Here is a 24,948-nt window from a genome sequence, read left to right as displayed (position 1 = left end):
ATCACGCTGCTAAATCTGGGGTTAAACATAGACAGCATTCAAAGTCTGGGTCTCTTTGTCTTTTCTCCTTTCGGTGGTTGGGTTTTGCTCTGAGGCTGTGTAGCATTTGGGGTTCTTCAAGGGCCAGCAGATGCCGTGAAGCCCTGCCTGGCTTCCCCTCCAAAAGTGGTGTCTGCCTCCTGGGCAGGGGCCCCAGTGTGGCTGGGCCACTTCTGCACCCCATCCCTTGCTGCCCTGTGTCCTCTCCTCTCCTGGGTGAGTGCACCTTACACCCACCTCCCTCCCTACACACACACACACACACACACACACACACCATTGTAAACCAGACTGTAAACCATCTGTGGTGGGGACCACGTCTTAATCATAGTTATACTCTTAGGAGTGTTTAGCACATAGTAGTTACTCAGGAGCTGGGAGAGAGAGCAGAGAGCGAGCAAAGATGGAGGGGAGGCTTCGTTACATTCCCATCAACAGCATACAACACAAATGGATCCCTTTTTCCACTGCCTTGCCAACACTTATTATCTTTTGACTTTTTGATAATAGTCATCCTAACCGGTGTGATAATAAATCATCCTAACCACCGTGATTAATGATATTGAGCATCTTTTCATGTACCCGTTGGCCATTTATATGTCTTCTTCGGGAAAATGTCTGTTAAGGTCCTTTGCCCATTTTTTAATTGGATTGCTTTTTACTATTGAGTTTTATGAGTTCCTTATATTTTTGGATATCAGCATATATATAATACACACACACACACACATACGGTGTTAAAAAATGTATACACATTTTAACAAAGGAAAAAACGATTAAAATTGTAGTACTCTAGAATATACCAATAACAAAAGAAGAATACAAGTCACGTTTGACTTCTGCAATTACAAGAGGCGCTCAAAGTGGTTACCATCAGCGTCCAGACACTTCTGACTACGGCGAACTACTGCTTGAGCAACGCTGACCAAAGTGTCCACTTGTGTACATTTATTTGGCACCCCTGGTATGTATATGTGTATATATACATATATACCCTTATCAGATACATGGTTTACAAATATTTTCTTCTATTCCATAGGCTGTCTTTTAGCATTCATTGTTTCCTTTGCTCTGCAAAAACTTTTTAGATTGATGTAGTCCCACTTTTTTTTCTTGCCCGTACTTTTGGTGTCAAATCCAAAAAAAATCATTGTCAAGACCAATGTCAAGGAGATTTTCCCTATGTTTTCCTCTAGGAGTTATATAGTTTCGGGTATTACATTTAAGCCTTTAATTCATTTTGAGTTGAGTTTTGTGTATGGTGTAAGATAAAGGTCCAATTTCATTCTTTTGCAGGAGGATATCCAGTTTCCCCTACACCATTTATTGAAGAGGCTGTCCTTTCCCTATTGTGTATTCTTGGCATCTTTGTCAATGATTAGTTGGCCTTATACATGAGGGTTTATTTCTGGGCTCTCTATTCTGCTCCGTTAGTCTATGTGTCTGTTTTTATGCCAGTACCATATTATTTTGATTACCATAGCTTTGTAATACAGTTTGAAATCAGTAAGTGTGAGGACTCCGTTTTGTACTTGCTCAAGATTGCTTTAGCTATTCGGGGTCTTTTGTGGTTCCATACAAATCTTAAGATTATCTTCTCTATTAGTGAAACATGTCAGTTTTGATAGAGATTGCTTTGAATCTGTAGGTCTCTTTGGGTAGTGTGAACATTTAATTCTAATCCATGAACACAGAGAACTTTCCATTTATTTGTGTTTTTTTCAATTTCTCTCATCAATGTTTCATAGTTTTCAGTGTGCAGACCTTTCACCTCCTTGGTTAAATTTATTCCTAAGTATTTTATTCTTTTTGATGGTATTGTGAATGGGGTTTTTAAAAATTTCTTTTTCAGATAGTTCATTGTTAGTATATGGAACTACAACTGATTTTTGTATATTGATTTTTGTATATTGATTTTTGTATCCTTTAACTTTACTGAATTAGCTTCTTAGTTTAAACAGGTTTTTGGTGGAGTCTTTAGAGTTTTCCATATATATAAGATTATGTCATCTGCAACTAGCGACAGTTTTACTTCTTTTCCAATTTGGATGCCTTTTATTTCTTTTTCTTGTTTGATTGCTCTGGCTAGGACTTCTAGTACTGTGTTAACCAGAAGTGGCAAGAGTGGGCATCCTTGTCTTGTCCTGACATTAAATGAAAAGTTTTCAGCTTTGTACTATATAGTATGATGTTACATGTGGACTTGTCATATATGGCCTGTATTATGTTGAGGTATATTCCTTCTATACCTAATTTCTTGAGAGTTTTGTATCAGGATGTTAAATTTTTTCAAATAATTTTTTCTGTATCTATTGAGATGGTCATATGATTTTTATCCTTTATTTTGTTAATGCTGTATATCACATTCATTGGTTTGTATACGTTGAACCATCCTTGCATTTTAGAGATAAATCCCACTTGAACATGGTGTAGGATCCTTTTAATGTGCTGCTGAATTCAGTTTGCTAGTATTCTGTTGAGGATTTTTACATCTATGTTCATCAGGAATATTGGTCTATGATTTTCTTTTCTTGCAGTGTCCTTATCTTTGGTAGCAAGTTAATGCTGGCCTCATAAAATGAGCTTGGAAGTGTTCTGTTCAATTTCTTGGAATAGTTGGAAAAGGACTGGCATGAATTCTTTAAATGTTTTGTTGTAGAATTCATCGGTGGAAACTATTCAGTCCTGGGCTTTTTCTTTGTTGGGAGATTTTAAATTACTGATTCAATCTCCTTACTCATTTTTAGCCTGTCAATTTTCTATTTCTTCATGACCCAGTCTTCGTAGATTGTATGTTTTTAGGAGTTTATCTATTTATTCTGAGTCATCCAATTTGTTGGCATATAATAGTCTCTTATGATCCTTTGTATTTCTGTTGTATCAGTTGTAATTTCTCCTTTTGTTTTTTATTTTATTTAGTTATTTTGTCTTTTTTTTCTTAGTCTAGCTAAAGGTTTCTCAATTTTGTTCATCTTTTCAAAAACAAGGTCTTAGTTTTGTTTATTTTTATCTATTTTTTTCTAGCTTATAGTTCATTTATTTCCACTCTGATCTTTTTATTCCTTCTTTCTGCTAACTTTGGACTTAGTTTGTTCTTTTTCTAGTTCCTTGAGGTATAAAGTTAGTTTGTTTGAGATTTTGTTTGTTTGTTTGTTTGTTTGTTTGTTTTTTAGTGTAGGCATTAAATGTCCCTCTTAGAACTTATTTTGCTGCATCCCATAAGTTTTGGTATGTTGTGTTTCCATTTTTGTTTTTTTCAAGATATATATATATATTTTTTTAATTTCCCTTTGTTTTCTTCTGTGGCTCATTAGTTGTTTAGGAGTGGTGGTGTTTAATTTCCACATATTTGTGAATTTTCCAGTTTTCCTCCAGTTATTGATTTCTAGTTTCATACTGCTGTGGTCAGAAAAGATACTTAATATGATTTCAACCTTAAATTTATTAAGACTTGTTTTATGACCTAACATATGATCTATCCTAGAGAATATTCCATGTACAAATGAAGAGAATGTATATTCTGGTGCTGTTGGGTAGAGTGTTTTATTACATACATATATCCTGTTAGGTCCATTTGGTCTGAAGTGTAGTTCAAGTCCAATGTTTCTATACTGATTTTCTGTATGAATGATCTATCCATTGTTGAAAGTGAGTTACTGACGTCCCATACTGTTATTATATTCCTGTCCATTTCTCACTTTAAATCTGCTAATACTTGCTTTATATATTTAAGTGTTCCTATCTACCATGATTTTGAATTGGTGATGAGTTTTTGGAGAACTCTTTCACAATTAAATCTGTGACATGACATTGGTCAGTATGGGTGACAAACTCACAGGTACTGATAATGTGACTGTGGTTTGTTTCTTATATTCATGCATAAAGGAAATAGCAAATTTCAGTTAGAATTTGGTGACAATTAAAATATAATTTTCCCAATAAGTTTACTGTAAACTCCTGGTCCCACTCCAGGGTTTCCTCCCTGTCCATTTATACCTCAGGCCCAGTGAAGAAGATCACAGGGCACCCACTCAATCTCGGGCCCATTTATGTCATGACCCACCCCAACCCTATCCTCAGGGAGTGGGATTTCACTATTCATTCATTCATTCATTCATTCATTCAGCAAACATTGAGCACCAGCTCCTTGTCAGCCCTGTGAAATATGATGAGATCCAAAGTGAAATAAGGTCCCTGCCTTCAAGCTGCTCAGCATCCACTTAAAGAAGGGCATCAGAGGTACCATTCTGAAATGCAACATGTAAACAAGCAGAGGAACATGTCTGCCTTTCCTGGTAATCAAAGGTGACACCCCACGATAAGGAGGTTGTGGTTAAATGGTCACTACTGGATAGGTTTACCAGATAATCCTTTTGAAAATAAGCAAGGCATTGCATAGAATCGCTCATGGAAATTCCATACCCTTCTTTCTGAGCATTCCTACTCCTGCAAATTTGTCCTGAAGAAATAATGTAGCAGGAAGAACAAAGGGTGGAGAGCAGAGTCCTTCCCCCGCCTCTTTCTGAATCTGTGCCCTCTCAGGAAGGGGCCAGGTCTCATTCAGCTTGTCCCCCCCGCCCCGTGCTAGCACTCGTGAAGGCCCAATTGACCACCGTGCAATGGACAAGAGACAGAGATGGTAGGAAGGGCAGACCAACCGCCCTCCACTGACTGGTTCCTGTTTTCTCTTCCAGCCACCAAAATGTCAGGAGAGATGGACAAACCGCTGATCAGCCGCCGCATGGTGGACAGTGACAGCAGTCTTGCAGAGGCTCCCAGCGAGGCTCCCAAAGTGGGCATCCTGGGCAGTGGAGACTTTGCCCGCTCCCTGGCCACACGCCTGGTGGGCTCCGGCTTCAGCGTGGTGGTTGGAAGCCGCAACCCCAAACGCACAGTCGGGTTGTTCCCCTCAGCAGCACAGGTGACTTTCCAGGAGGATGCAGTAGGCTCCCCTGAGGTCATCTTTGTGGCCGTGTTCCGGGAGCACTACTCCTCGCTATGTGGGCTCAGTGACCAGCTGGGCGGCAAGATCCTGGTGGACGTGAGCAACCCCACAGAGCAGGAGCACCTTCAGCACCGTGAGTCCAATGCGGAGTACCTGGCCTCCCTCTTCCCCACCTGCACAGTCGTCAAGGCCTTCAATGTCGTCTCTGCCTGGACCCTGCAGGCTGGCCCGAGGGATGGGAACAGGCAGGTAGGTGCCGGGAAGCAACAACCATCATAACAATAAATATAAACGGCTAAATTTCCTTGAGGGCCTTCAGAGTGCTAGGTTCTTTATGCTCATTGTCTCAGCTCATCTCACATCACTGCCAAGTTCCGTTTTATGGAGGAGGAAACTGAGGCTCAGAGATGTTGATGAACTTACACCAAGTCCCATATTCTTTCTTCTATGGTAACTTGGGAGCAAGGAAGAAAAGGTTGATGGCTTTCTTTTTATATTTAGAGTCAAGAAGGGAGAGACTTTGCTTTCAGAATTGTACTCAGAAGGAAGAAAGTAACACGCTTATGTGCCAGGCCCTGAAGAAGAGTGTATGTATATGTCCCAAACTTTATCTCATTTATTCCAAGGTCTTCCAAGAACTGGGTGGATTTCTTAGAATAATCAACCACAGGTTTTTCTGGGGGTGGAAAACGGCTGCAGAGAATGGCCAGTGCTACCTGCAGTTCTTGGCAGGAGGCGCTCTCTCAAGACAAGGTGGTTTTTAATGCCAAGAGGTCAAGCATTCTCCTGGAGGAAGAAGCCAGGTTCCACAAGTATGTGAGAACTTCTACCAGTGAGTCCAGCCCAGAGGCCTCCTCTGCACAGCTCATGCCAGGTTGTGGGGGAGCACACAGGTGCCTGGCCACTCCTGTCTGCAGGGACTCCCACATGTGGACAGGCCAGGAACAGTGGGTGAGTGTTGGGTGGCAGGGCGTGAAGGGAACAGAACTAGCGGCTGGCTGGAGAAGACTTGGAGGTCAACCTTGGCCTTGGCCCCCCTCATGTTGTTAGGCACAGGGAACAGCAGGGCATTCCAGGCTGAGGGGACAACCTGAAAGGCTCAGACCTCAGTTTCCTCACCTGAGAAACGGGAACAGTAGTACCTGCCTGAAGGCTTGTGGCAAGGCTGGGGGATTACACCTGCAAAGCCCAGTACACAGAGCTGAGTCAATGTTGGTAGACTAGAGTGACCACAGCAGAGTCAGCAAGGCCCATGGGGTGTTTGGGGACCTGAGGACACCAGTGTGCCTGCATGAGAGCTCATGGTGGGGAACGGTGGGCTACGAGACTGGGGCTGGCTTGTGGAAGGCCTGTTGTGTTGGCTGAAGGCCACGGGGCGGGAGGGGGCCGAGGGACATGATTGAAGGGACATTTCTGGACTGAGTGATAGAGCTGCACCCATAGCTGCACATTCTGGGCCATTACAAGGCCCAATCATTGAGTGACTCCTGGGGCAGACCACAGTCCTCGAAGTACCTATTCCAAGGGGCCACGGTGGTTGCCTAGGTGGGCATTTTGCTTGTGGAGGCTGGTGGTGATGAACTGGGCAAAATACTCCCTGCTAGGTGACCTCTGGGAGCTCTCCTTGAATAGTGGGCATTACTGGGCCAGAGACTGGGAGGCTACAAGGGGCCAGGAAAGACCCCTGGTCTGAGAGTCAGTGCCGCCTCTGCTCCCAGCTGTTCCATTCACTGGCAGCTCAGTGGGACTCAGTTTTCTCAGCTGTTCAGTGAAGAGCTTGGCCCTATTGTTCTCTGCGGCCCTGCTCACTCCTCTGGCCTGTGAGCCTGTCTGAGTCCCCTTCTCCTTCCTCCCACAGGTGCCCATCTGCAGTGACCAGCCAGAAGCCAAGCGCATGGTGTCAGATCTGGCACATGCCATGGGCTTCACGCCCGTGGACATGGGGTCCCTGGCCTCAGCCCGGGAGGTGGAGGCCATGCCTCTGCGCCTCCTCCCTGGCTGGAAGGTGCCCACCATCCTGGCCCTGGGACTCTTCATCTTCTTCTACGTCTACAACTTTGTGCGGGATGTGCTGCAGCCCTACGTGCAAGAGGGCAAGAATAAGTTCTACAAGCTGCCCCTGTCTGTGGTCAACACCACGCTGCCGTGCGTGGCCTACGTGCTGCTGTCGCTGGTCTACCTGCCCGGCGTGCTGGCGGCCACCCTGCAGCTGTGGCGTGGCACCAAGTACCGGCGTTTCCCCGACTGGCTGGACCACTGGCTGCAGCACCGGAAGCAGATAGGCCTGCTCAGCTTCTTCTGCGCCTCCCTGCATGCGGCCTACAGCGTCTGCCTGCCTGTGCGGCTCTCCTACCGCTACGACCTGGTCAACCTCGCCATCAAGCAGGTACGGCCACACCTGCAGCCCCGGTTCCAGGACCAGCCGTGCCCCTGGGCGCAGCCCGTCAGTCACTGTGTTATCTGTGGATTCTGTCCTGATTGGGCATTGCCTTCGTCCTGCTGCCCAAGATTTTGAGTATCAGTGAACAAAACATGACAATCCCTATGCTTTTGGGCACAGCCCAGGCAGGGGAGACTTAACCAAATACAGCAGTAAGTTACAGAGGGGTTTCAGAAGCTCGTGAACGCTAAGAAGAAAAACCAAGCAGGGGGGAGCAGTGGAGTGCAGTTGGAAAGGGTCAGGGGAGGGCTTGCTCGGGTGGTACATAAGTAAGGCAGGAGGGAGGAGAGAGTGAGCCCGGGGCTGGCAGGGGAGCAGCAAGGGCAGAGGTCCTCGGATGGGAGCTGCCTGGCACAGGTGAGGAACAGCACGGAAGCCCTTGTAGCTGGAGCCGAGCCAGGCAGTGGTGAGTCCTGACCAGGGCTGAAGACTGGCTTTGGCCTTAGACTCAGGGAAACAGGGAGCCAATGAAGGCTTTTGAGTAGAGGAGTGATGATCTGTATGATGTTTTTTTTGGTTTTGTTTTTTTGTTTTTTAAAGATTTTATTGGGGAAGGGGAACAGGACTTTATTGGGGAACAGTGTGTACTTCCAGGACTTTTTCCAAGTCAAGTTGTTGTCCTTTCAGTCTTAGTTGTAGAGGGCGCAGCTCAGCTCCAGGTCCAGTTGCTGTTGCTAGTTGCAGGGGGCACAGCCCACCATCCCTTGCGGGAGTCGAACCAGCAACTTTGTGGTTGAGAGGACGGGCTCCCACCAACTGAGCCATCCGGAGCTCAGCAGCAGCTTAGCTCAATGCGCCATGTTCAATCTTAGTTGCAGGGGGCGGAGCCCACCATCCCTTGCGGGAGTTGAGGAGTCGAACCAGCAAGCTTGCAGCTGAGAACCCACTGGCCCATGTGGGAATCAAACCGGTAGCCATTGGCATTAGGAGCATGGAGCTCCAACCACCCGAGCCACCGGGCCGGCCCTGTCTGATGTTTTAACTGGCTCACTCTGGCTGTCCGTATGGAACAGACAATAGAGGGTCAATGGCAGATGCTGGGAGATCAGTTAGGGGTCTGTGCTGAAACCCAGATGAGAGGCGATGGGGGTTTAGAGTGGAGTGGGAGCAGTGGAGGAGCTAGAAGGTATCGAAGCTGGAGTACAGAGAACCACACAGTAGATGGGAGATGCTGAGGATGACGCCGAGGTTTTGGCCTGTGCACCTAGAGGAATGGAGTTGCCATCTGCTGAAATGGGGAAGGCTGCAGGAGCAAGATGTGGGAGCCAGGGGGAATAATTATTCATTTAGGAAACCCATATGGTACTCTTTTGCCAGCAGGATTCCTGGGAAATGAGGGGCCTCTGGCCAAGCCAGGTAGCAACACAGGCAGCATTAGCTGGTACCTGTACCCACAGAAATAGGCCCCCATGATGCTACCTTCTCATTTATAAGCTCACAGGGCCTGATGTTGAGTCCTAAGCTCAGGTCTGCAAACAACACTGCTTAATGCCACCTCCAGTCCACAGCCCCTAGCCAGGTATATGGGTCCTGCCTACTCCAGGACACTAGTCACCCAACAGTTTGGCCCAGGTACCAGTGAAACACTTCTCATCCACCCCTCTTTCTAGCCCAGATGGCCGCTGCAGTTTCTATTCCTGCTTGGGAGATACCGGGATCCTGGTGGAGCTGGGCCCTCCCCAGGTACACTCCCCAGGTATAGGCACCATGCAGTCATCCCTGGAGGCTGGACCACCTCCCAGAGCAGGATCAGGAGGCAGGGTTGGCCTGTTGCCTGGGAACCACAGACCTCAGCCCCTACTCTCTCTCAGGGCCCTTGCTTCCCTGCTGGCAGCTTCTCAAATGGCCTCGTCCTTCCCCACCCACGGACACCTGGCATCATGCATCTGTTTGCCTGGGCTTTCATAAGAGAAAAGGCGAAACCCAGACTTCAGGCAGAAAAGCACGATGTCTGCTGGAAATAAGAGGAAGGGAAAAAAATAATAGTCACAAACTTTAAGAAAAAGAAAAAGCTTACTCTGTTCCAGGTACCATTTTAAGGGCTTTACATATTCAGTGTGAATTCATTTAACCCTTATCTCATCCCTATAAGCCAGGTGCTATGCTACCCTTATTTTACAGATGAGAAAAATGAGCCACAGAGAGGTTAAGTAATTTGACCAAAGTCACACCGCCAGTCAGTGACAGAGATGGGATTCAGATCCAGCCATTCTCCAGATCCATACTGCTTTCTCTAGGGGAAGCAACCCTGATGAACAGTTGAGTAAATGATCCCAAAGCTCAGGTCATTCACTCATTCATTCACTGAACACCTATTGTACCAGGCCCTGGGGTCCCAGAAGAGGGTAAGACAGACAGTCTTGTCCCTTCCCTTAGCGGATGTGGGGAGGTGTGGTGCTCTGAAGGCCAGAACCCTCGGCTCTTGTCCTCCAGCATCACTGATTGAAACAAAGACCTTGACCTTGAGCAATTCACAGCCCCTCTTTTGTCCTCAGCGCCCTGATGTGTAGCTCCAGGTCTCTCCCACTGCTAATTTTTTTGATGCTCTTTGATATTTTCTTCTAAAAAAAGCCAGCCAACTAGGCAGGAGGCTCTGTGTGGTTCCTCAGGGACTGGCACTGTTTGCTGCCCAGGAGGTGGCAAATCTCGGTGGCAGGCATTTTAGGTAGTGGGTGGGGAAGAAGGAAACGCCCCTCCCACCTAGAGCCCAAGGCAAACCCCTACTCCCCTCACCACCCTCTGACAGCCTTTCTCTAAATTCTCTGCCCTGCCAAGGCGCTCCTTGATAGTATGTTAACCCAGTTTTGCCATGGTGCAAATACCAGGCCACAAAGGGGCACATGCCAGGTAGTTTCCTTGAGTTCCAAAGCCCTTTAGGGCTGTAGGCACCCCTCGTGGAGGTTGCCAGGCAACGATCACTCCCGCAGGACAGAATCATTCTCAAAGACAGCGAATACTTGCCGTACAAAGGGGCTTAAACTTGTTCTACAGAGTTCTGGAGAGCAGATCCAGGGCTGATGTGGGTCTGTCAGGGCCGGGGGATGGTTAGAGGAAGGCAGGGGGTTAACACAGCAGAGCAGCCCAGAAGTGGTGAGTTGCCCAAACCTGGAGGTGTTCAAGCAGATGCTGGACAGATAGTCTGAGGGTCAGCCATGCTCTCAAGCTCTGAGATTGGGCATTGGAGGCTAGTCTGCATTTAGCTCCTAACAGCGGGGCCTCCAGGGCACCTGATGTGTGGCTTTCCCAGCCGGCCCTTGGGCCACCCTCTCAGGGCCTCTGGTGGCTGCCCTACTGGGCCTTTGGGACCGTGTTAGGGAGGGCACAGAAGACTCTTTCTGCAAGGTTTCCTTTAAGCCCCTGAGTCTGCAGACTTGGAAGCAGAGCTGTATACCAGCTGTAGAGAAAACTTCTCTGACCATGTTTAGGTAGTGGGTGGGGAAGAAGGAAACGGACAACAACTAATAGTTCTATAGTACTTTCTGATTTGGTTGTGTGGTTCCCTAGAAGTGCATTTCAAGATCAAGGTCAAGATCAAAGAAAATGTTTAACCCCCACACTGTTTTCTTCCCCTTGACCCAAATCTAGTCTAGACTGTCAGAGAGAACTGTCTAAAAGTCACATTTGGCCATGTCACTGCTGAGATGCTCTCAGTGACGCTGCCCTCAGAATAACGATAGATTGCGATGCATCCACTCTTGTCAGCCTCATCTCCCCACTGCTCCTGGGCACGTCACACTCTGCTCCCAAATTGTCCCCTGAATGGGTGAAGCTCATCCCTCTTATCCTGGGCTCCCTACCCCAGGACACTTTGACAGCCTGACAAACTCCTATTTATCCTTCAAAACCCTACTTCTGTTAAGCTTCCCCAGCCTGTCTCCCTCATTCCCATGCTCTCCTCTATAAAATGTCTTTTGTCCATACTTCCATGATTTTGCTTATGCAGGACTTTGTAATTGCTCTTTGCATGTCTGTCTGCTGCCTGACTCAGAGTTGTGACTGGGTCTTCCACAGCTCGAAGGTTTCTAATACCGATTCCCAGCACACGTGCGCACACTGAGTGGCTGATTGTGAACTGGGCCACTATGGAGCCGATACCAGGCATCTCTTAAGAGGAGTACACGTAGAAACTGGGGCAAGGACCAATCTAACTGCCCAGCTGCCATTAGGAGCTACAGCACCAGCAACTTATATTAATCACCTAATCTGTGCCAGTCACATGCTACTCATTCCACACACATCCTCCTTTTCATCTTTGTAATAACACGGGGAGAAAGAGCGATGCCTTTAGCCGGGGAAGGGACTGCCTGGGTCCCATGACTGCCCCCATGGCAGAGTCAGCATCAGAATCCAGGCCCTGGGACTGCAAGGCCATTTCCACCCCCTCCAGCCCTCCCTTCCCCCCTCCCTGCCACCCACACACACAGGCTGCTGCTTTCACATCCTGCCTCCCCCATCTCCAGGTCTGGCTGGTTGTTGGCACCACCCTCTCGCCACCCACCACCCATCCTTGGGACATGGAGAAGAGCTGGCCCTGCATCCTTCAGTGTCTAACCTGCAACCTCCAGGGAAAGGAAATCCCACATGAAGGCCACCGTTTCAGCTCCTGTTGACAAACACTTTCCTTGTCGTTCTTGACTAGCTCTAAACATGGTAGAATTACTAGAGGAATGGAGAGCTGTTAGATCTACGTTCCAGGCGGCCGTGTGTGACACTGGTTGTGGGGAGCCCTGAGTACAGTACTGGGGTTCGGTGGGTTAGGTAAGACTCTCACAGGCTACGGAAGGTGGTTGGATCCAGGCCCCTCACCACCCCCTTCCTAGTGTCCCTGCAGAGTGGAACTATTAGAGGAAAAAAACAAGACATTTTGCAAGCAAATGTGGTATGTGTATAATCATCCAAACTCTGACTTGTGACATTAACTGCCTGATCTCACCAAACAAAACACAGAAAGCAATGACTAATGAAGTATACTTGACGAACAAACAACTTGCTATGAGGAGATGACTTAGTTAGCAGCCGTTGTTAAGGCTGCGAAGGTGTAAGACTCTTTCAGGCTCAGTTATTCAGGAGCCCTCTCTGCCCTCTGCGGGTAATAGCGGCCGCACCTTTGTAGCTAACACTGACATTTGCTTAGCACGCTAGCAGGATCAGGATTTTACACATGACCTTACTCGCTCAGGTGGAGAAACGGAAGCCCAGCGTCACACACTACTCGTGGTCAGGGTGAGACTCTGGGTCCTCAGAGTCCTGGTCCTTTTTTGAGGCATAAAAACACCAAAGTGAGCCAGCCTGCCCTAAAATAGAACAGAGGCAAGCATTTTTCTCAAATCGCAGGAAAACTATCCAAAGGATGGCATTTTCTCAGTTTTTAAACTTTCTCTCATAAGCTTTTCAACCATTTTGCTCAGCCCACTAGATTCATTTTTAATACTATATCTGATAACTGGGCTTGGATTATTTTCTTCCTGCTGAAATACTTTCTTAAAAACCTGTATGAGGGGCCGGCCCAGTGGCTCAGGCGGTTTGAGGTCCATGCTCCTAACTCTGAAGGCTGCCGGTTCGAGTCCCACATGGGCCAGTGGGCTCTCAACCACAAGGTTCAATTCCTCGAGTCCCGCAAGGGATGGTGGGCAGTGCCCCCTGCAACTAAAATTGAACACAGCACCTTGAGCTGAGCTGCCTCCAGGATGGCTCAGTTGGTTGGAGCGCGTCCTCTCAACCACAAGGTTGCCGGTTCGACTCCTGCAAGGGATGGTGGGCTATGCACCCTGCAACTAGCAACGGCAACTGGACCTGGAGCTGAGCTGCGCCCTCCACAACTAAGACTGAAAAGGACAACAACTTGAAGCTGAACGGCACCCTCCACAACTAAGATTGAAAGGACAACAACTTGACTTGGAAAAAAGTCCTGGAAGTATACACTGTGCCCCAACAAAGTCCTGTATCCCTTCCCCAATAATAATAATAGTTAAAAAAAAGAATAAGCTCTTAGTTTCATTGGTCTTTAAAAAAAAACAAAAACCTGTATGAGTCATTCTGTTTTGTGAAGCAGACACCTGCCCTACTAAAGCACTGTCACATTTCCTAATGGAAATACTCTTCCTCATTCTGCTGGTAGAATTAAAGAACCAGCATTTCATGGTGTTTCTCCGACAACACCTTGACTTCCAGGAACTCCGCTACCCGGGCTCTTAGGGAAATGGTGGTTCTAATGGAAGGACCTTGATAAAAGTTCTTCCTCATGTGTGTGCTGTATGCGTTGAGTGTTGGCTGGGCTGGGAGGGCAGCTACAAGGACACTTGAGGTGGGAACGGAGTGGGTAGAAATCTCTGGGCCCATAGGATCCCTATTTGTGTGTCCCTGGAGCTCAGTGTGGGATCCAGAGCTTTGTGAGGGCAGATAGCCTTGTTCTCTGCAGCCTAGGGCCCGGCACACAGTAGATGCTTTACAAGAGCTTGCTGGTCTGCGTAGTGAGTGGACGTCAGTTTCTGTTGTCTGACAGTGGTAAGCCAAAGCTACATGCTTCAGACAGAAATGGAGAGTTCAGTGGGTGCTGGGGGCTTTGAGTCAGGAAATGTTAACGGGTTTAGGGTCTGTGTGTGTCTGTCTTTGTGCCCTGAATGTGAGGCAGTGGCGAGGGCAACTTGGGCGACCAGGAAGGCAAAGGGTCGGGGGGAGGCAGTAAGCAGGCAGCAGAAGCATGAGCCCATCTGGCTGAAGTGATTCTGGGTTAGGAGAGCTCCACCCTCCCTCTTTTTGGGGACTGGAGGACCAAAAAAGCAGGTGATGTGGTCATGTTTGAAGGGTCTGTATGTCTTGTTGACTTCGGACTTTTCCCCAGCTCATGTGACCATCTGGTTGGCTGGCCCCAGGCAGATCTGTGAAAGCCACGGGGAGCGAGCCCAGCCCTTGGAGCCAGACGGCCTGGGTCCTGATCCCAGCTGTGCCATCTCCTAGCTGAGCCTGACTGTGGGGAAGGTACTTGATCTTTTTGCCTCATTTTCCTGTTCTGTAAAATAGGGATAAGAGTGACCTCTAGGTATTCTAAATAGGGGTCACTCTAAAATAGGGATAAGTGTGAGGATTAAGTGATCTGATACCTGAAAGGAGCTTAGAACAGAGCCGGGCATGTGTTACGTGCAGTGGAAATGTTGGTCGTTCTTGCATCCTACAGTACTTGCTCATACTGCCATATGCTCATGGTTTTCCTTCCATCCACATCAGGTCTTGACTAACAAGAGTCACCTCTGGGTTGAGGAGAACGTCTGGCGGATGGAGATATATCTGTCCCTGGGAGTGCTGGCCCTTGGCACGTTATCCCTGCTGGCTGTCACCTCGCTGCCATCCATTGCAAACTCACTCAGCTGGAGGGAGTTCAGTTTCGTTCAGGTAAAGTAGGTCTGCCTCCGTTAGTGAGCCTCAGCGTGGCCTTGGCCTCGCCTCGCGTGTGCAGGCGCCTTCCCCACTGCAGACTGCCTTGGCTTTGATCATCAGTGTGACAGGACCACTCAGTCAAATGCCAGGGGCTTCTGAACCCTGAGGGCCCATCCACGTCCCCTGATAAAGGGGCTGCCTGGGACAAGCTCATTCTCCTGACATCTGGGGCAGCCAGATATACGCATGTGAAACAATTAGGCAACAACACTGAACCCTGGGGTAAACAGCGTCAGTTTCTACAGTTCTTGCACTTCCTGAACAAAATCCCATGATGTGCAGTCATTGGGCATTTCACTGGTCTAATTGGGAATAAATGAACCAGTAAGTGAGCCTAGCCGACCACCCAGCACCCTCTTCTCAACCCGGCCCTGTTGGTCCCTTAACCTTTTGATTCCAACAGGGCAGATGGGAAGTGAACATTGGGATCACCCGTATGTAGGCAATGAAACACAGCATTTCCCAGAGGACACCATTCCTGTGAAAAAATCCAGAGAAAAGGAGGTCTGTAGTCAAATGAATCTAAGTAAAGATTTGCATCTCCCTAAGCGATTCACAACGCTCTTTGGCACATCAAAAATTCTAATAACGTCTACAACAACAAACCTTGTTAACCAAACTTATTTGTGCATTAGCACTCTTCCCCTGCCCCCCTTTTGCCCCAGATAACAGCTGTCTATGCTCCACAGAACACACACTGAGAAACGCTACTAGTGACAAAAGGTTCTTTATGCATTTATTCATTCAATAACTATTTATTGAGACTTACTGCATGCCAGGCATCGTGCTAGGCCTGGGCTGCGACAGGGAACAAGACGGGCATAGCCACGTTTCAGTTGTAAGGACAACTGAGACAGAGACCTGTTTTACACTTCTTTTCGCACCTGCCACTGTTCACCATACAGCGCGCATGGTCAGCTCCCCAGTGTTGACAGATGAACTCACATCCCCTCCCATGGATGGGCGCTGACTAATACTGGATTCTGCCACCGCTGTTGTGTCAGGGCAGAGAACAGCTATCATATCCACCCCCATGTCAACAACAAACTGTTGCAAATCTCTGTGTATCGAGGACACAGTGCAGGATTCAAAGAGGGACGCTGATGGTGCAGTGCTCTTATGTAATACAAATTAATTGCTCTGATTGGGAATGCTTATATACCTTAGAATAAGACAGAGCTGTGGTTTTTTGTTTTCGTTTTTTTTTAAGTATGTCTGTTTCTGAATCTCACTGCCTGCACTCATCTTGGAAAGTCCCTGGAGGAGTGCTCAGGGCTGACACATGACGGCATTAGAGGGCAAAAAAAAAAAGAATTTTATGTCTTGGCCACTAATCCTCGTGTGTCGCACACCCAAATCTAGGATTTTCCTGTTCCTGCCTGGAGTATCCCAGGGTGCATGGTTTATCCACAATTAAAACAGACTGCAGGTTGCTCCCCTCACCAGAAATTTGTTTCCTTAAGCAGCTGCAGATTACAAGCCGGCCTCTGGCTGCCTGGAAAAGCTAGAGGATTTGGTTTTGTTAGCCAAGCTGACTGGGACCTGTGCAGCCACACTCTCTGCTTTACATATTGAAGGAGTCGAAAGACAGCTACAAAGTCCTCCTGTCACTGCAAGAGCAAGGGGCTCGGAAGGCTGAGAGGTGGGGAGAAAGGCAGGATTTCACTTGTGGAAATCAAGTGCCCACATTCTGTCCACAAAAACAGGTGCTCCCTCTCCCGGGAGTGCAGACAGGAGGAGGCGCTGTGAGCGCCAGGGAGCCGTCCTGGGCTGTCCCTGTGGGTAGATCACACCTACTTCCGCAGCCTCTTGTAAAGTGGAGTAAGTGCCCTGCAAGGATGCTGTGAGCCGGTGGGAGAGACTATGTGTGAACCAAGGATAGAAAGCATTTTGCTATTATTCTTAGAGCATGTGGCCACATTTCCATTATCCCCGACTACGCTGCCCATCAGCCATTTCTGAGTTCAGTAGGAAGCAGCGAGAGAGGAGAGAGGCCCAGGGACTCTGGGCGTGAGAATGGTCCAGGTCAGTGTTTCCAAACTGGACACTCACGGGTGGGTCATGAAATCAATTTAGTGGGTCACAGCCAGCTTTTTCCTTTTTTTAAAAGAAGGGCGCAGCTCAGTGGCCCATGTGGGGATCGAACCAGCAACTTTGATGTTAGTAGCAACGTGCTCTAACCAACTGAGCTAACCGGCCGCTCACAGCCAGCTTTTTAAAACATGAATGGAATAGAAGGGCAAAGAAAACATCAGAATGCTTTGCATGCTATAAGGATAGATACTTTTTCAGTCATGTTGATTTAGTAGTTATATATACATATGTGGTATGCCTGGTTGTGTCCTGGGCACTAATGTAAAATGTGGTTCTTACTATGAGCCACCGTCAAAAAAGTTTTCTTAGAGCTCTCTTGGAGAAATACACATATACAGGCCCATCCCTGACCTATGGACTCAGATGCCTGGGGATGGATCGGGGGGGCGGGGGGGCCTCTGGAAGTCCGTTTTGGGCAGCTGCTCAGGTGACTTAGGTGTGCATGATGCAGTGTGTGGCAGCCGCTGGGGAAGGGCCCTGGGTTTGGAGCCAGCAGACCTAGGTTTCAGTCCCAAGACCTCCACTTTCTAGCCCTTCAGACAATTTTTTAGCCTCTCAGAGCATCTTATGTCCTCATTTATGTCTGTCCGCTTGCTGTGGTCATCGGGATTTGAGTTGAGGACACGTACAATGCACGGCACATGCACCCAACAGTGGCTGTCTGATGTCTGAGCTAAGCTGCAGTCGTCCCTCTAAACTTAGCACTGCCAGTGAGGGGCACCCCGGACCCCGTTTCCTTCCCCTGCCACACGTGACCGCAGCAGGTCAACAGGATTACACACTGTCTGCGGAGATGCCCTGGTTCTCAATGGGTCTGGCCTGACCCCTGGGTCTTCAATGATGTAATGATAGCTGAAGGTGTGTTGGTTCCACAGAGGCGACCTGTGCTGACGTTTATCCTTTTGTTCTCGATGCTGTTTTCAAAGTTTTTAATTTGGGTTTTTGTTTGTTTGGGTGGTGGTACTATTGTTTTGGTTTGGTTTTGGCTGTGGTAACTGCTCCTAATTAAGCCAATAAAACAGCATTAGACTGCAAAATACCCAGATCAGCGCAGTTTACCTGGACAGAGAAATTAGGATTCAGCCCTTAGCACCTTGGTGCTGCCCCAAAGTCAGAGGACTTCCTGACCTTGCCTGCTCCAGTCACCGGCCTGAAATAATGACAGAGACCAGCTCGGGCCGAGCCTCACGAGCATCCATGCCACAGTAATTGGGCACCAGTAGGAGCTACCTGAGGACCTGGCTGCTTCTTTTTTGCTAACAAGCTTATAAATAATAAAAATGGCCCTAGCTTGGGGCAGGGTGGTTATTAATTGCCCCATAACAATGCCTCCCTTTCTTTGGGCCTCCTTTAGCTGTTCTGGGATTTTTAAATTGTTCCCAAGGAGAGGTTTTGAAAACAAACTTGCTGGAATCCTCCAGGCTCCCATTGGGATTGGAAAGTCACAAGGCCCTTTGTTACTGGCTGGCCCGTGGCTGGCAGCGCTCCCTCTGTGAACCACTGCCCCAGGCTGGGGCTTCCTGCCATCTGTCACCATGGGACTTGGGGTGGCAAAAGGATGAGGATGTATGAACCAGTTCAGCAGCTCCATACTCCAGTGTATGTTCCGCGTGCCCAGCGCAGTCCATCACTCGCCAAATTAGGGGCTGGGGACGGTGGCTCCAGGGCATGTCACTGAAGGAGGCACTAAGGCCTCACTAGGGCCACCAGGGCTAGGCCCCTCTGCCCGGTGGGTTCTCACTGCTGCAGCATCTGGGAAGCCCCACGATGCAGAGTGTGGGTACATCGAGGCCCTTGTGGGTCTTTGTCAAAGGAACAGACAGGTCCAGGTTCACGCCAGCAAATGGCCCGGACAATGGGGCCATGACGACTCCTCAACTTGAAACTAGATGTGCTTGGGTGATGAGAGCCTCCTAAATTAGTGGTTCATAGTCCTGGCTGCACATTAGCATCATTGCTGAACTTCTAGAAGCTACCGATGCCTGAGCCCTAACCAATTCAATCTGCATTTCTGGCACTGCAGCTTGGGCATTAATATTTTCCCAAGATCCTCGGGTGATTTTAACGTGTAGCCAGATTTGCAAACCACAGTCTCAGGCTGATAAATGATAAACTCTCAGGGACAAAAGGCACTTCCCAGCCATTTCAGCAAACCCCGATACATCCACGCCAGTAGGCTGAGCAAGGGTTTGCAGCTGGGCAGCTGGCTGGGGAGCATCGGGATGGTTGTCAGGCTTGTTCATATTTCTGATGGTCAGTGCTGGGACCTTCTCCCCGCCCCCTAAATTTTTTTCATTGTGGGAAAATGCACATAACCAAATTTACCATCTTAACCATTTCTAATTATACAGTTCAGTGGCATTAAGTGAAATCATATTGTGCAACCATCACCACCGTCTATCTGTAGATCTCTTTTCATCTTGCAAAACTGAAACCCTGTATCCATTAAATAACTCCCCATTCCCCCTCCCCCTGCCCCTGGCAGCCACCATTCTATTTTCTGTCTCTATTATTTTGACTACACAGTTGCCTCATAAAAGTGGAATCATTTGTCTCATAAAAGTGGAGCGATTTGTCTTTTTGTGACTGGCTTATTTCACTTAGCGTAATGTCTTCAAGGTTCATCCATGTTGTAGCATTGCCAGAATTCCTGTACTTTTTAAGGCTTAATAACAGTCCGTTGTATATATATGCCACATTTCCTTACCCATTCATCTGTCAGTGGACACCTGGGTTACTTCCACATTTTAGCTACTGTGAATAATGCTGCTATGAACATGGGTGTACACATGTCTCTTCAATAGATCTCTCTATATTCTAGATATTAATCCCTTATCAGATATATGTTTGTAAATGTTTTTTTCAGTGCTGGGGACCTTTTAAACCCCAGTCTTCCTCACTATCAATAGATCAGAACTTGGAAAATGTTGGTGTGGTTCAGAACTTGCTAGATTTGGAATTCTTGATAGACGTGTCTGAAAATGACAAGGATTTGGTTATATGTGACTCACAGTCAAGGAGGCCTCCGTTTGGGGGCTGGCCATATTAATATGACATAAGAAGCAAGTGGCCAGTGGTACAACCAACCATGGCCTTTCGCAGTGGGCTGTGTTGAGCCAGGATGTTAAAAACGGGATGAAAGGATCCTTGACATGGTCACAAAGCCAAGACCATCCGGAGGTGGCTAAGAAGGGTAGACTGGAGATCTTTGGCAGCTGGTATTTTAACAGGGGTCAAAAATACAGTACTTGGGAACCTGTCTTTGAACTTATAGTGGATAGTCATTAGAAAATGTTTATTATTGTTTTAAATAAAAGCATTACAAGCAATTTTTCCAAACCGTGTTTTTCCACTGACTGAGGTTCACCACCCTAGTGTTTGTACTAGAGTGAATACAAGCAAAGCAGCCCGCACACGAGGGAGGAGTGAGAATGAGGCATGGTGGCAAAATCAGACCCACTTAGCAATGTGTCTGAGGGGAATGCAAACAAGACAGTGTCTCTTAGCCAAGCCTCTGTATTAATGCTGACAAGCTGGGCTGGAAGGAAATCCAGGAAGCCCAATGGCAGTTTCTCTGTGGAAAGCTCCAAACCAACCTATAAAGAACACGCTGAGGTGCCGCCATGCTGCCGCATTTCAATGAAACCCTTGCATTGAGCCCTTGGAGAAGATGCGTGTGTTCTGTTCATTGCTTGATGGGTCACTGCTTTTTTCATTTCCTGTGCAATAAAATAGGTTTCTTTTGCCCCTAAATCTCTCAGTGGTTCTAGGTGTTTACAGAATCAATCAGACCTGCCCTTTGCCCCCCATAAGCCCTAACCCTCGGTCCCCTCTGCTCGCCATCTAGGGGCTGGAGAATGTGGCATCTGTAGAGCGCTGCCCCTGCATCTCTGATTTTAGCTTTTGGAATCACTTCTCACTGAGGCTGATTAAGCGACTTGCCCAGGGTCACAGTGCCTGTCGAGACCAACACCAATTGTAGCATCTAGAGTGCTTCATTTATAGTCCACAAGAAACCTGACATGCAAAAGCCTCCCCAAGGCTGGAGTTGCCAAGCAGCTCTTTCCAGCTATTCTCACGTACATTTCCCAGAGAGCCATCTGTGTATAGGGCACTTGACAAGGAGCTCACCTTAGCTGGAAGTGACCTGTACATGGCTTAAGGGTGGAGCGCTCCGTTGTCAGATGACGTGGACTGTTTGTCTGGATTTGCGATGGCCTTGATCTCCCCATGGTCATCAACGTCCTTCCAGGCAGGCGAGCAATCCTGGTGGGCTTCCCACCTGGTGTTCATGACTCAGTGTGTGGGCAGGTAGTAAGGGACCAGCACCCTCAGAGAGCATCTGCATGGTGTCCTAGGCTTTATATTCAGTGTCGGGTCACCCAGCCTGCAGGCCCTGGCAAGCCACCTTCACTATCGATGCCAAATCCACGTGTCAAGCACATTTTTTACTTTGTGTTTATCTTTGAATCAACTTAAAATTCATTCACTTTTTTATCTGGCCTTAGGCCAAATATTATCTGTGAAAATTACGATTTGGGTATGCTAGCAGACACTTGTTCCTTTAATATACATTAAAACACACAAACCCAGTAAAATGTTTTTAAACGTCTTTGAATATTTAAAGTCCTCTGGCAGCCACCAAAGGCATAAATAACAGTTATTTTATCGAATCCTCATGAATCAGTTAATCCTTCTATATCTTCAGGGTAGAAGGGTTTTTCTGTTGGGAAAACTGAGGTTCAGAGAGGTTAGGTAGTGATAAGATCATGCGGAGGGTGAGTAACAGGACTGGGATTTGAACCCAGAGCCCTGAAGGCTAGAGCCACACTCCTTCCTTCCCCTCTGCCGGGCAAGCAGAGGAGCCATTGGTGGAATCATGTGTCCATCATCCCTGGGCCCTCACTCCAGCCTTCTTTTCTCCCACAGTCCTCTCTGGGTTTTGTGGCCCTGGTGCTGAGCACTCTGCACACGCTCACCTACGGCTGGACCCGTGCCTTCGAGGAGAGCCGCTACAAGTTCTACCTGCCTCCCACCTTCACGCTCACGCTGCTGGTGCCCTGCGTCGTCATCCTGGCCAAAAGTCTGTTCCTCCTGCCCTGCTTAAGCCGCAGACTCGCCAAGATCCGGAGGGGCTGGGAGAAGGACAGTGCTGTCAAGTTCACACTGCCAATGGACCACAGCCGGGCCCAGAAGACGAGCCACGTGTAAAGAGCCCGCCGCGCCTGGCTCCGGAAACCAGATGCAGGGCCCTGAGCCTGCCAGGGATTCTTTTCTTGATCGTGCAGTACGGTGTAATGTGCGCAAATTGGTGGTTTAAAGTCCAAATTCCTGGGATGCAAATGTATTCAATAATATTCAGAACGACACACATGTGTGTGTGATATATATGTTCATATATATTTCATATATATAACAGGATTTGCAATTATACTTATTTAACTAAAATGTTGAGTCCCTGAGATTTCAACGTGTAGATTTAAAAGCAAGTGCCAGATGTTAGGAGAACAGCAACTCACATTATTGTGGCATTTGCAGAGAAGGCAGTGAAGGGCTTGTATCTTGGTGGAGTCGACCCACTTGTGCCTCCCACTCCCCTTTTGCTACCTTCCCAAGGCTTTTGCAGAGCTGGGGTTCTAAGGTGGCACCGCAGACAGGAGCTCTGCCTGGAGCCCAGCCTTGCCAGGCTGCACCAGGCTGAAGAGTCACCAGGGAGCAGGAGGTGCGGCTCCCCCCTTGCTCTGCCAACCTTCAGTGGGAGCGAGGAGGTGAGGGGAGCCTGGTGTCTGTGCCCTGAGGGTTCTTTGCTAGGTTGGGGGGGGGGGGGGCGGGGCAGGCCGGGAGGGAGTTTGGAGCTGAAGTTGCTCCCCCCAATCCTCCCTAAGCTGGGGAGATTTTTTCCTTAGTCAGAAGTCAGCAGTGCCGCTGCAAATTGATCCTCCTGTGGGAGTGTGAAGTCACCTCCTCCCAGAGCCACTAATGAACCCTGTCTTGAGAACAAGTGTAATTTCTTTCCCTCCTTTAAGTTGGTGATGACCGTTCTTTCGACCGCTGTGCCTTCTCACATTTTAGATCATTAGTTTGAATGTCTCCAGGAAGGCCTAGAGCAGACCCTCCAACAGTCCAGAGGGAGGGGAACACAGGGCAGAGCTCACAGAATCACAGCCGAGCCCTTATGGGGACCCGGCCCAGGACCGATCGTCTTCATGAAACTGGTCCTGTGGAAAAACACTGGGGATCTCTTCGGATGTCCCCTGCTGCTGCTGGGCAGAGAACCCGCCTTCTGAGCACCCAGAAAACCACACTGGCTCCAAGTTCTTCTTATTGGAGGGTCAAATTTCAAAATAGCTAGGAGGCTCTTTTTCCATCAAAGCTACAAACTTGAAATGCTGCTGCCCCAAAGCATAAGAGGCTGGACCACAGCCAGGGCCACAGGACGTGTGCCCTTGAATCATCTGCCATCCCTCACTGATTCATACTGAAACTGTTTTCACTTCCCCTGTGGACACACAGTTAGTTGTTCTCCAAGCGCTCCACCCACCCACCAGCTTCTGGCAGAATCAGGGTAATATGTCATCTCCACACACAAAAAGCACCTTTGAACACAAAGGGGGTGAGGTCCTGATGGAAGACATCAGTGAGATGCACACTGAACTCTACCCTGAATGGGGGATGTGGGTCCCACTCATATTTCGTAGGTCTCCTGGGTCAGAGGTCCTCTTAGGATGGAACAGAGAGTCAAGCCGGCAAAGGCTACAGTGCTACAGGGCACTGTACTACAGGGAGATAGTGCTACAGGGAGAGGCTGCCCCTGCCTCCCCGGGGAGGCTTCATGAGCTCATATCTGTGGAGCACATTAGGGTCCTTTAGTGAAAAAGGAGGGGGAAAAAAAAAGCCAAGGCTAAGACTGTCTCATTAGGCCAGTGACTGATGGAGGGAAGGCAGTGCAGGCAAAGCGATGGCTTCCTGCAGGTGTTTTTCATCTGCCATTCTGAGGCTGGGCGGCAGAAGCCTGTCTCCTCTATTGGCTCTGATGGAGCAGCAGCCATGGTGCTCAGAGAGGCTTGCTGCAAAGGAGGGAGGGAAAGCAGAGCTTTTGGCACTTGCTTGGCAAAAGAAGGGCCCAGCAGTTTCCTGCTAACAGGCAGCAGGGAGAACATGGGCAGCTGGAAACCACCCAGGATCGCCAGCCCTAGTCAGTACTGGCTGCCTTCCCTTCTCCCAGCCTCCCCGGGCCTGGGGATGGTTCTTTACACCAAAGATGCTGACACAGGGCAAAGTCCAGTGTGCTCTCTCCCCTTCCCTGCCTACCTCCTGCTGCAGGTGCTCCTCAGAAGGGAAAGGATGCCAAGGTGTGTGGCAGGAAGGGACAGGTACAATCGGGGACCTGCCCACTGGATAACCAACTCCTGAAAGGCAGGGTGGGCTATGGGCTTGGCCTTCATCTTGTGTCTGCTGCTGCTCTTCCTACCTCACCAGGCAGCTGGCAACAGCATCCCCAAGAGAGTGAGTCAGTCCCTTAGAGCCTGGGAAATTCTGTGTGCCTCTGGGTATGAAAGTGCCTGAACCAGCGTACTCTGGGAATCCTAAATGCCACAATCAGAGGTGGACATTTAAAATGTATGCCATTGAAAGAGTCTGTGTGTTTTGACATTATAGAGTTTGTCTAAGAAGCAGCAAAAATAAACACCTAACCATCTGTGAATTTCAGGCTTTTACGAGTATTTCTGTCGTGTCCATCACCTGCCCACTGAGTCGTTCATTGGCTCAATGAGCCTTCTGACTGGAGCTTGCTCTGAGTTAGGCAATGTTCAAGGTTAGCGCAGAATGACCTGGGCTAGAGCTCACCTCTGCAGAAGGGCAGACATGCAGACCAACATCTACAGGCCAGTAAGGAAACCTGCGAGATCCAGGTGACATGAGCAGGGGGACATGAATGGAGCACCAAAGCCCACAGAGGGGCGGGAAAGGCTTCCTGGAGGGAGCAGTGTCTGCA

The 24,948-nt window shown here is 48.5% G+C and overlaps 1 protein-coding gene across 4 annotated transcripts in view; it reads left to right on the top strand.

The window, feature by feature from the left end:
- STEAP3 (STEAP3 metalloreductase) overlaps window positions 1-24,657 on the top strand; it is a 41,961-nt gene extending 17,304 nt beyond the window's left edge. For all 4 annotated transcript variants that reach the window (XM_019714914.3, XM_019714915.3, XM_088793807.1 and 1 more), the window contains 4 exons: window positions 4,734-5,233; window positions 6,843-7,370; window positions 14,649-14,813; window positions 21,882-24,657. In XM_019714914.3, the coding sequence (XP_019570473.3) occupies window positions 4,734-5,233; window positions 6,843-7,370; window positions 14,649-14,813; window positions 21,882-22,163 (1,475 nt within the window). In that variant the 3' untranslated portion in view covers window positions 22,164-24,657. The remainder of the gene's footprint in view (window positions 1-4,733; window positions 5,234-6,842; window positions 7,371-14,648; window positions 14,814-21,881) is intronic.
- The last annotated feature ends 291 nt before the right edge of the window (window positions 24,658-24,948 follow it).

This window comes from Rhinolophus sinicus, chromosome 17 (assembly GCF_057876585.1).
Source record: "Rhinolophus sinicus isolate RSI-liver-muscle chromosome 17, RSI-T2T, whole genome shotgun sequence".
Classification (NCBI taxonomy): Eukaryota; Metazoa; Chordata; class Mammalia; order Chiroptera; family Rhinolophidae; genus Rhinolophus; species Rhinolophus sinicus.
The sequence above is the reverse complement of the archived record's forward strand: the minus strand, read 5'-3'. Positions and strand labels throughout refer to the sequence as shown.